The 12427-nt window shown below is 37.7% G+C and overlaps 1 protein-coding gene across 1 annotated transcript in view; it reads right to left on the minus strand.

Annotated features, from left to right (window-relative positions):
• Positions 1-1603: 1603 nt before the first annotated feature.
• The window catches only part of SLC9A2 (solute carrier family 9 member A2), a 117984-nt gene continuing 107160 nt past the window's right edge, over positions 1604-12427 (minus strand). The window contains exons 9-12 of the mRNA XM_090281874.1: positions 9310-9406; positions 6592-6723; positions 5342-5432; positions 1604-4042 (exon numbers count right to left, since the gene is read on the minus strand). Coding sequence (XP_090138000.1) covers positions 3672-4042; positions 5342-5432; positions 6592-6723; positions 9310-9406 — 691 coding nt within the window. The 3' untranslated portion in view covers positions 1604-3671. The remainder of the gene's footprint in view (positions 4043-5341; positions 5433-6591; positions 6724-9309; positions 9407-12427) is intronic.

Genomic DNA, 12427 nt, shown 5'->3' on the forward strand with positions numbered 1-12427 from the left:
GGGCTTTTGCTCTGTGCTTGCCATTGTCTGTGCCATGTAGGCTGAAGCCCAGGCCGAGGCTCTGTGAAGTTGGTGTCTGACAGTGCCCGGTGTTGCGGTCACTGACCACAGTGAGCATTTTCTTCTGGTCACTTTCGCAGTGCCTTCTCCAGGCTGCTTCTAGCGAAAGGTAAGTACTTAACCTAGATGCCTGAGAGTAAAAAGTAAACCTCCGTGACATACCTAAGGGCCCTAAAGTAGGTTCTGAACCATTCAAAATAATATTCTCTGTATATTGAAAATCGGTTTACAGTGCATGTGTTAACTCTAAACAGAAAAACTCATTCCCTGATCATACAGGTAAGAGAACTGACCCACATTCTATTGATTATTCGTAATGGTAGTAAAATAGAATTTTATTTTTAAAATATGGAAAAAATTAGAAAACAAAAGGGATCAGAAAACTATCTGCCAATACAACATAAAAGAAGATTTTAGAAACTAACCATTGTAGGCATTTTGTCTGCACAGCTGAGGCGGCTGACCCGTTTTGAGGGTGTCAGTCACATCACGTGTGAGATGGACGGTATGAGGGAAAAAATGGAAGGAAGGGAAGGTCATGTCTCTTGGACAAAGAGCTATGGTCACTGTCCAGCAGCAGTTACCCAAATAAAGCTCTTGCTTGCCTTACAAGTGAGTTGAAGAAAGGGCTTGGTTAAAATGTGGGATATAAAGTACCACCAGGCTACATGTTTTATTCCAAAAGTTAAAAAAAGAAAACAACAACAACAACAAAACAACTAACCAACAACCCCAGATTAACAGACTGTTCTGAGTCAGGAGCCTTTCTTTTTCAGGTTGAGAAAGGGAATCAATATCTAGTGTTCAGGCCTCAGGAGATCATGCCAACAGCTACTTCAACTACACAAGAAATCTCTTTAATCACTCCTTAGAGAATAAAGTCAAGTGTAAACTGTGAACTAATAATATTATACTTCTCACGATTAATTATGAAATGCCAGTTTGAACATCAACATGACTTAGTGCTACAAATGCAAAACACACTGAGACGGGTAATAAATAACTGCTTCTTTAGGCTTTTTCTATAAATTAACACCCCCACCTCCTTTGTAGTAGGTATAACCCTACTACAAAGCTTAGCAAAGTCCGAAGGGAATTTGAGTCCAGATAATTTGGAGGCATATATACAAAACATCTTTTTTAAAGTATCAGATTTCAAGGCCTATTTATAGTTGTTTGCTAACTGGCATTAACTATTTCTAATAGTTGGCCCTTAGAATTATATATAAAGAAATAAGCCCTGACTTTTCACTCATAGACAGTAAAAATCAAAACTGTTACCACAAACACCAGAGACCCATCACTATTCTATAGTCACATTGGAACTTTGGTTGAAACAAGTTTTCCAACTAAGGGAGTCATTATCAAAAGTTGAGGATCATTCTCTATTACCCAAATTTAGATGATCATATTTAGTTAAAGGATTTCAACTTCGTATTCTCTCCTTATTAGTGTATAGAACTTAATAATTTCATAAAAAGAAGTATAGAGAAAAGCTAAATGAAGTCAAATTTATTTTTCATTGCTTTTTATCATTCAACAAGTAAGAAAAAAATTATACTGATGATAAAGATAAAGTGACATGTTCCTGTTTTCAAAACTTACACAATGTCATGAAATTTCTTGATCTGACTTTTAATAAGTGAAAGCTGAATTTGGTCTGTCAACTTAGAAAAAGTAGTGTTATAAAATATTTTATTTTATTCTCCTTCAGTTCCAGAGAGACCCCTGATAATATTTATTAATATAGAATACCAGGAAAAATCAGGAAACATTTTTAAGGTCATTGTTCATTTCAACCTCCCCTTTCAAATTTCATATACTAACTTCAAAAAATTTACTCTTGGCAGTCTCAAAAACACACATCACAGCTCTTGATGAATCACATTCCTATAATAAAATTGTAAAGTAAATCAGTTTTAATTTCTTTTCAGAAGATGTAATACATATTTTATATAAATATTTTCATTTAAAATTAATATTTTTGGCACAGAATCCCAAGCTTGTAGTATTCAAATTGAGTCTACACTGCTTTCCACTGATCTACTAGGGAGTTTGGAAGGAAACTGTGTTCTTTATGAGCTTGTATCTTGCATGTATATTCCCCTTTTTCTCACATCCAGCAATCTAGCAATATTGGGAAACTTCAGAACAAGAAAATAAAAGCTAGAACATTTACTTCTCCACATGGGTCAGGGGAGAGGCAGGGCACAGAAAACCACTGCCTAGGATTTCCTAGTAATATGTCTTTTTAAATTTGTTCAAGTTTTCCATCAGTAATACTGTGGTCAATTGTATTCTTTACTGTATCTCCAATGTGAATTCATAGGACCACATGCATGGCCTAATTTCATGTCTAAACCCAGAAATTTAGAATCCTGTCCCAGTCAAGTTTTAAAGGTTTACAGAAAAAAATGACAGGCCAATAAAATCTACAGTATAAGAGAGAGAGACTCAAATCATCTTTAATAATTATGTCTGTCCTACTGCCTGTCTTTCTGTTGTACTTTTAAAAAGTACTCAGATGAGTTGAATCCATTTTTATATGAAGAACTGAGTTACCACTTTATTTGGGGGGAGGGTAAAAAAATTTACAGACAGTGCAAAATAATAGAACACTCATTCTCCAAAGTGCTTCTGCCTGAATCAAATTCAAAACCTGAACTCTAACCAACTTGTTGAACACTGGACTACTGCTCATGTGAACTTTCAGTCTTTTCTGCTTAGAGCCTTTGACTTAGATTCAAAGTTCTAGAATGTTTTACAGAAAAATTCTGAAGCAGGTGATCATAGATGGGCATGAACAGGAACCAGCCTCCTCCTCCCAGTATTGCACACGATAAAACCTGCCAACACATTTTCAGTAGGTGCTGCCCTGTCTCCCCACATGCCACAGCTGTTACCAAGTCTATCACACATTACAAACTGGTGTCATCCATACAGCCTTTCTCTTTGTACCATTTGAACATGAAAAGTTGATGGAATCTATATGTCACCCCAAGACATGGTAGAATGAAGAACAAATTAAAAACCAGCTGATTTTCATTATTCGATAGGGGTAACGAGGCCTCTGATCTGGGCCCCGGGAACCAGGCCACCTTATGGCTCCTCAGCTCGAGCTCTGAAAACACCTGGACCCTGGGCGGATGGCCCACCAGCCGACAGGAGCTGCCCTCTACACACTAGGAAGATGCTCTGAGTATTTTTAGTGTCATTCACTTAAAAACTGATCACAGATATCCATGTTTTTTCATAAATAAAATTCGAGGCATATATATATTAAAATTTTCACCAACAAGGGTGTGATAAAAATGTCAAGTTCTGTCACTCAAGTTCAATAAAGGCACACATTTTTTTTTTCTTTAGGCCTGCAAAGACTACAACTGCTAGCAACAAGTTATAAAAGACATTTGATGGTCTTTTTTTCTTTGACTTTCCTCTTCTTGGGGTAAGCAATTGTCCCATTAGAGCCAGGACTCCACCACCCAAAGAGAGGATTTAGCCACATAGAGGGTTTGAAATGGATTCCCCTGTGTCAGGTTTTGGAGTAATAACCACAGCTGTGCTGGGTCAGTCACTGCCACTCCCCAGGTCCTCTTTGGCCATTTCCATTACGATTTCTCACTCCCAAAGTGGGTTTTCCGGCTTCCAGGCTCTGATGCCCTTCGGACCAGCCTGGGGGGTGGTTTGGGTCGGTCGCCTTCAGTCACACTGTCTTCCTGCACCAGGCCAAACTGGCCTTCGGAGAGAAGGGGCTGCCGGAGCACTCCTGGGGTCTGGGTGGCCCCCTCTTTGCTGTGGAGAGTTGGGGGGGTGCAGGGCTTCCCTCGGCTGGAATCAACGTCTACCTCATTCTTCCATTCCATTTTGTAGGACTGGGGGGCTTTCTTTGAGAACTGATCTGGCAAGAAGTGCCTGGCTCGGGGCTTTAAATTGAGGACGGTGGTCCCAGCATCTGTGTCTGAGTCGCTGCTATTGTCACCTATCAAAAAGCAAAAGAAGGACACCATGGGCAAGCATTTCAGAGAGAAGGTGTTACCAGTGACTCTACAGTATGTTAGTGTGGGAGGTCAGAGGGCTCCCTCCTCACTCTAGCTGCAGACCTGGACATTCTGCATGATCTCTGTGAGCGTTCAGGTCCACAAGTGTGTATTCATACTGATTTTGAAGAGTTTTTACTATATGCCAGGCACTGTCATCAGCACTTTTAAATACGTTAACTTATTTAACTCTCACAATCACCCAATTTACAGATGAAGTAACTAAGGTTCAAGAGATGTCAGTAAGTGGTGGAGCGGGCATTCTGAGACCACTGAGCAGCTGTGGCTGTGCTCTCATCTGCATCACAGGAACTCTCACAGGAGGGCTCAGCTCAGGTTTTGTACACAGGAAGACACCAAGAATCAGCTGCTATTACAGAGATTCTTGTCTTGATCTGGAATCTCATATACAGCCTTGTATATTTTCTTCATATTTTTATAAAAGGTTTAAAACACCAATGTGTACTTTCCAAACAAAGGTAGGAGTTAACAGTATAACCAGATTGCTGTCAAAATTGAGGTCCTAGACTACTGTTGGTAGGACAGCTGATGGGGTGCTTGCCCAGGACTTGAGATTCTTGGAAGCAGTATTTCTGCTGGATGCTCAGTGGTGACATGGCCATCTGCTTTGAATATCCAGCTGTCTTTTTCTCCCTTCTCACTTCTCACCTCACCCTCAATTACCCCAGGCCATTATTAGACTTCCCTCTTCTTGGTTAAATAAATCAACAAGAAAAAAAAAAAAGGTGGGGGTATTATTGTTACATCTACATTTTAATAACATAATCCTAACATACTTCTGGGGTTTCACAGAAATGACTTGGACTCTACATAAAAATTGTCATCAAATAAAGAGATATTAGACTTTATGTCAAAGCTTAAATAATTACATCTGGAAGTAAAATATATGGCTGCCTTTATGAAATAGATACAGTAAAAAATTAAGCATACCTTTGCACATTTACAACTTTACTATTTACCTGATCACTAACCACATGGTGATACTTGCTTTTGCTATATCAAATAGAATTATTATGAAAATAACTGATTGAATTTTTATAACATGCACAGAACTCCATTCAAAAAACATGCAATGCTAACAAAAGGCCACCGTATTACTTTAGATTTGCAAGCTATTGAACTCATTGTGTTTAATAGAGAAGCAGAATAGGTACATCTTTCTATTCCATACACATTAGTAAAAAAGCTTCAAGTCTTTCTGCTCCAACTGTATTCATTACCTGCATTAGAAATATTCTTTTTCTTCTGTAGCTTTTCTGGAAGCTTTGTATTTTTTGGTAAGGATAAGTATTGGGAGGTTGAAGTTGAAGTCTGTAAAAAAAAACAAAAATAGAAAACCTTAGACTAGCTAGACGTTATTTATTATATATATTAGAAGTTTAAAATCTTATGACAGATCTTGTAAAAACTAAAATTTTAGTTCTCAATCCCAAAATGATTCTGGGAGAGGCTTTAGGGTAGGGGAAGAAAGTTCCAAGCAATAATTATTTAATTAAAATCAGTAAACTTTGCCTAAAATATAGAGGAAAGCAGGAGTAAAACAAAATGGAAATAAAGTGAGACCATTAGGAACAAGACGTGGAAACCACTGGGTTTTCTTAATGAAAAGCTAGTGAACCACCTTTTATGACAATATTAATGAAAAAGCCTCAGAACCTATATGTATGCCAAAGAAAATAGATTAAAAATTGCAGCATATTTTAGTTTTATTTAATAAGTCTTGAAAATGATAGAACAAAAAGTATTAGTACAGCAAATTTGCTGACATTTCCAATGCCATTTGTATTTAGTTTAATTTTTAATCAATGCTGCTACATTGAATACAGAAAAAGATCATCTTACACATAAAATTTTTATCTCTGATAACCAAATACAGAATATTATTAAAAATAAGATGCACGCCTGCTGTGCTAAATTAAGCAATCATGGCATCATTTAAAAATTGCTTTTCTAGAAACAAGAAAAATGTTGAGCCAACTGCCCTGTGAACACTCACTCCCCAGCCACTGTGCCTTCTCCACATCAGTGCACACAGGCCTGCACTCGGGCAGCAACCTCCCCCTGGAAAGATCAAATATTACTTTCCAAATGGAGCCTGGCCCAGCCACTCTGTTTAAAATTGAAACTTGTCTGACCCTTCCCAGTACTCCCAACTTTCTTCCTTGGCAATTTTTCATTTTTTCCATAGCTGATAACAGATAATTTGCTTTTTCTACCTATTAGTGATCATTTCCCCCTGACTAGAATAAGAATTCTGCAAGTGTAAGAATCTTTCAGTTTTGTTTACCAATGTATCCCAAGTGCCTAGAACTGTTTCTGGAAAATAAGAGGTGTTCAAGGAACATCTAAAAGACTTTTAATCAACTCTATCCCAGAATTACTGTTAATCAACCCTCAGAAGAGCTCCAGAGCAGCCTCTGGCACAGCCTTTGGAAGCAGTTCACATCCCAGCAGCACACCCTCTAGTTACCCGGCACTCCCGGTTCAAGCTGCTGTCCTTCCTGATGCTCTCTCTCAGACTGTGCCTTCGGCGGATCAGGATCTCCTTGGCCTGCCTCTCACTTGTGTCAGCCGTCAGGTTGTGTCTGTTATATGACAAAGTCTGAAATAAAAACATAAGCGACATTAAAAAAAATGTATGATTACTGCCCCATAAGTTCCAAAGCTTGACTATATTTCTCTGGCTTTGCATCTCAGCAAGGTACTTAACTAAAGTGCAGAGGGAAAAAAGTATGAAAGTTAACATTCTTTCAAATTTTGAAGGAATTTTTCTTCTAATAAAACCAGTGAATAAGGTTTGCTTTTTTTAAATTGGAAAGTGTAATCTTTATAAATGAGAATAATGATTGAATTCATCAAGTGCCATCATCTACCTTGAAGTACCTTATAGGTATTTACCCATCATTAGCGGCTGGGAAAAAATACAAGTCATCTTCATCCATTCTTTGTTGAATAGCAATTACTAGTATAAAAATAAATAACTTTGAGCCACTTGCTGGTGCCGTATCTTTTTGATTAACTTAGCAATATTTCTTCCTTTCAGCTGGGTTGTTAAATTAAGAAAGTTGCTGCTACCACCAGCAATGATCATGACCTGGTATTTAAAGCAGTAAAATGTCTCAAAGTGGGCTGTTTGTGGCATACATTTTTAGTTTTGTAAGCTATATAGAAATCTGTTTCCTAAAACAAATTGTAATTTTTAAGTAGGTTCATTTTCTGATAGAATTAATGTATACTTCTTGGGAATATCCCTCTGTCCAGACTATATTGGGCCTAGTAGAGATATGAAAAAGTAATATAGAACAAGGCTCAATACCTGCCTTGATATACGTACCATCTAGTTGGGCATCTAAGGCTAACAAAATGATATAAATCTATGAAATTAAGTGCTAAACTTAAGTTATACAGCACTATAGCATGAGCTCATTAAAAGATAAGGTTGGAGGGGAGAGGGAGAGAAGGGGGATAAGTAAGGGAAGGGTTTAATTAAAGAGCCTGTATAAAAGACTCATGGACATGGACAATGGGGAGGGATATGATTGCGGGAGAGGGGGTGGGTTGGGTGGGGGAGAGAAATTAGGGGAAAAGGGGACAACTGTAATTGAAAAACCAAAATTAAAAAAAAAAAGTCAGACATAAAAAAAAATAATAAAATAAAAGATAAGGTTGATAATAATATGGAAGGTGTTGGGAAATATTAGAAATCCAAAGATGTGGATCAACTGAGCTTATAGGAAGCAGTAGTGGAGAGAGGGAAGAAAGCACCCAGGCCAAAGAATGAAGACAACTTGTATTCTCTGAGGGTTTAAGGTGGGTGGGTGAGGGAGGGCAGCATGGAAATAAGGGTGGATGAAGTGAAACTTGCTAATAGCCCAGATTCTGAAAGAACAATTTAGCTTGAAAGCAACAATTGTCGTTTAATTTAATATAGGAGAATGCTGCTATTAAAAGGTACTTTAGTACACTCAGCACTGTGGTTCACTTGGCTGGAGTGTCATCCTGTAAACTAAAAGGTCATGGGTTCGATTCCCAATCAGGGCCCATGCCTAGGTTGTGGGTTTGGCCCCTGGTTGAGGCATGCACAGGAGGCAACCAATTTATGTTTCTCTTCTTTCATATCTCTCTCCCACTTTCTCTAAAAATCAATAAGCATGTCCTCATGTAAGGATTAAAAAAAAAATTTTAAAGATGCTTTATGGAAAAGGATGGAGGAATGAACAGTAATGTAGGATGAAATGGGGAGAACAGCTAAGAAGCTACAGAGATGACCCCAATATGAGTAAAGAGGACTCCTAACAAGGAGTGTGTCCCTTAGACCACTTTGCCTCCCTGTGCCTTAATTTCTTCATCTGTAAAATGCAAACAATAGTAACACCATTTATTGGAGGATAAAATGAGCCAATACATGCAATATGCTGAAATAGGGCTTGGCAAATTGTATTCATTTGCTAAGTGTTAGCTATATTGCTAGCGAACTATTAGAATATGGAATAAACAATGGAAATACAGTTAAAGAAGCAATTCAGATGACACATTAAAGGAAGAAACTATAGCACTTTATGAATAATAAAGAAATTAAATGTACTTTTAAGATTGTATTTTTAAAATTTATTTTTAGAGAGAGAGAAAGGGAGGGAGAAAGAGGGAGAAAAACATCAATGTGTGGTTGCCTCTTGTGCGCCCCCAACTGGGGACCTGGCCTGCAACCCAGGCATGTGCCCTGACTGGGAATCAAACTGGCTTCCTTTTAGCTCGCAGGCCGGTGCTCAATCCACTGAGCCACACCAGCCAGGGCTAAATACATTTTTAGAAGTCTTCTAAGCTATGAAGGTATTTCATTAAAAAACAAGAAGAAATACATATATATATATATGTATATATATATATATATATGTATGTATATGTATGTGTGTGTGTGTGTATATATATATATATTTTTTTTTTCTTTTTAATTTCCAAGCCCATAGTAACAGAACTCCCAGAAGACTTCATCCATGGTATTCGGAGGAGGGTGGTACCCTAGCGACTGCACACTGTGAAATGTGGTCTGAGTGAAGAGAAGATGCTTGGTGTGGGATCTCACAGGCTGGTTAACGGTGGGACAGCATCCATTATAATTGGACAGCACAAAATCAGAAGGCATATTTTTAGTCAAAAGCAAGTAAATATTTTGTTAAATTATTCTCACTCGCTGACGAATTTGATAGAGATTTCTTGATAATATTTTCCGAATTTCATCCATTTCACCAGGTGTGAGCTTCCTTATTTTTTCTTCGCGATAGTCACTGTGAAAGTTTAGAAAAAGGATGTCTTATTATTTAACAAATAATGAAGTCATCAGTATCCTTTTTAGAGACACAAAATCATTATTTTAGAAAAATACTCTTAGTTTATAGTAGGACACTTAGAAAGTATTCAACATTTTAAAGTTAATTCAGTATTTTAAAAAGTTTATCTCAGTGTTGAAATCGTTCTGGCCAAGTTTAATCATGCACATATTTTCAAAGTCCGTTCATGCAATTATTTTTCACAGAAGTTAAACTATCACAAGAGGCAACCACACATTGATGTTTTTCTCCCTCTTTCTCCCTCCCTTCCCCTCTATCTAACTATACAATAGCTTATAATGCTATCACTTTATTATTTCTAATATGCCATAAGAGGGTATAAAGGGAATAAGTGGTAATGGAAAAATACAATAAAAATAGTAATATAGGATTTTTTAACAGAAATTTAAGCTATATTTTGCTATTCTGGCCTGAGCTTAAAATACTTCATTAGGTATATTTGTAAAACACCATTTATAATATGTATATATATATATACAGTTGATCCTCATTATTTAGGGATTCCAGCAAATTCACCTACTTGCTAAAATGTGTCTATAAACATATTATCAATAATTTTGGAATTTTCCCAGTCATTCACAGACATGTGCAAAGTGGAGAAAAATTTGAGTTGATCGACATGCAGGTTCCCAAATAAGCAATGCTTTGCCTTCTTGTTTTAGTTCTCGTACTGTTAAAAATTGTCCTTGACTATTCAGTGACAAACTTTTCACAATTTTGCATTTTTTTGTTGTTGGTGGTATTGGTGATTTTGCTGTTTTAAGTGTAGTTCTGAAGTGGGGTATAGTGTTCCTATGTGTATACAAGGCTGTTAAGGGCCTTCTGGAGAAAAGTTGTGTTAGACAGCCTTTGTTCAATCATGAGTTCTAGTGCTGTTGGTCACAAGTGCAATATTAATCAAACAACAATATATTTTAAATAAGATGTTTTCTTTTAAGATTTTATTTACTTATTTTTAGAGATAGAGGTGGGAGGGAGAAAGGGAGGGAGAGAAACATGGATGTGCGAGAAGGACATCCATCAGTTGCCTCTCGTACACCCCCAACTGTGGACCTGGCCTACAACCCGGGCAGGTGTCCTAATTGGGAATTGAACCAGCAACCTTTTGGTTTGCAGGTTGGCACTCAATCCACTGAGCCACACAAGCCAGGTATTTTTAAACAGAACAAGATCATGTATTGATTGGCTAATTAAAACATTGTGACTAGAGGCATACAGGAACCTAACCCTGTATTTTCCCACAGGAGCAATGATTCAGTATTTGCAACTCAGTGTTCATGGACAATTTTATAAAACCTTAAGTACTGCAAACAATGAGAATATACTATATTTATATAGTTTTACTCTAACTCCTTCTAAGAGGCTTTGAAGAGGCTTACAAAAATATACATTATCATACAGTAAAATAAACAGATAAGAAAATAAATAGAGAAAATAAAGCTGGATTGTTAACATACATAAATGGCCCTGGCCAGTGTGGCTCAGTTCATTGGAGTTTTGTTCCATAACCGAAAGGTTGTGGGCTTGACTCTCAGTCAGGGCACATGCCTAGGTTTTGGGTTTGGTGCCTGGTCAGGGTGCACTCTAGGGGCAACAAATCACCAATCAATGTTTCTCTCTCATATCTGTGTTTTTCTCTCTCTTTCTCCCTCCCTTTCCCATCTCTCTAAAATCAATAAGCACATCCTCCAGTGAGGATTAAAAATATATGTGTGTGTGGGTGTGGGCGTGTGTGTGCATGCACATGAATACAATGAGCCAAGGGCACACAAAATAAAGAACATAGTTTTCATATTACTTTTATTTATTTTATTTTTTAATCCCTACCCATGGACATATTTATTGATTTTAGAGAGAGAGGAAGGGAGAGAGGGAGAGAGATTGATGTAAGGGAGAAACATTGCCTAGTTGCTTCTCATCTGCACCCTGACCATGGATAAATCCTGCAACCTAGGTATGTGCCCCCAAAAGGAATAGAACCTGCAACATTTTGGTATGTGGGACCATGCTTCAACCAACCAAGCCACCCAGCCAGAGCCTTTATATTATTTCTTTCTTTTTCTTTTTTTTACATTTTTTATTGTTGTTCTATTACAGTTGTCCCAATTTTCCCCCATTGCTCTCCACTGCCTCACCTACCCCCAATCCTACAGTCAATCCCCACCCGTTTCTCCATGTTCATGGGTCATTTATACCTGTTCCTTGACTAGAACCTTCCCCTTCTTTTCACCCTTATCCCCCCATCCCTCCACTCTGGTCCCTGTCAGTCTATTCCTTCTTTCCATGACTCTGGTTCTAATTTGCTCATTTGTTTGTTTTGTTCATTAGGTTCCTCTTCTAGGTGACATCCATATGGTATTTGTCTTTCACTGCCTGGCTTATTTCATTTAGCATAATACTCTTCAGTTCCATCCACACTGTTGCAAAAAATAGGAGTTCCTTCTTTCTTTCTGCTGTGTAGTATCCCATTGTGTAAATGTACCAGTTTTTTGACCCATTCATTTACTGATGGGCACTTAGGCTGTTTCCAGTACTGGGCTATTATAAATAATGCTGCTATGAGCATAGGGGTGCATAGGTTCTTTTGCATTGGTGTTTCAGGATTCTTAGGGTATAATCCCAGCAGTGGGACCACTGGATCAAAGGCAGTTCCGATTATAGTGTTTTGAGGAAATTCCATACTGTTTTCTATAGTGGCTGCACCAGTCTGCATACCCACCAACAGTGCACTAGGGTTCCATTTTCTCTACACTTGTTTGTTGATTTGTTAACGATGGCCATTCTAACTGGTGTGAGGTGATATCTCATTATGGTTTTAATTTGAATCTCTCTTATGGCTAGTGAGGTTGAAAATACTTTCATATGCTTATGGATCCTCTATATGTCCTCCTAGGAGCAGTGTGTGTTCAGATCTTTTGCCCATTTTTTAATTGGATTGTCTTCTTGGAGTTGAGTCAT

Source organism: Furipterus horrens, unplaced genomic scaffold (assembly GCF_987537825.1).
Source record: "Furipterus horrens unplaced genomic scaffold, mFurHor1.1.pri manual_scaffold_6, whole genome shotgun sequence".
NCBI classification, from domain to species: Eukaryota; Metazoa; Chordata; class Mammalia; order Chiroptera; family Furipteridae; genus Furipterus; species Furipterus horrens.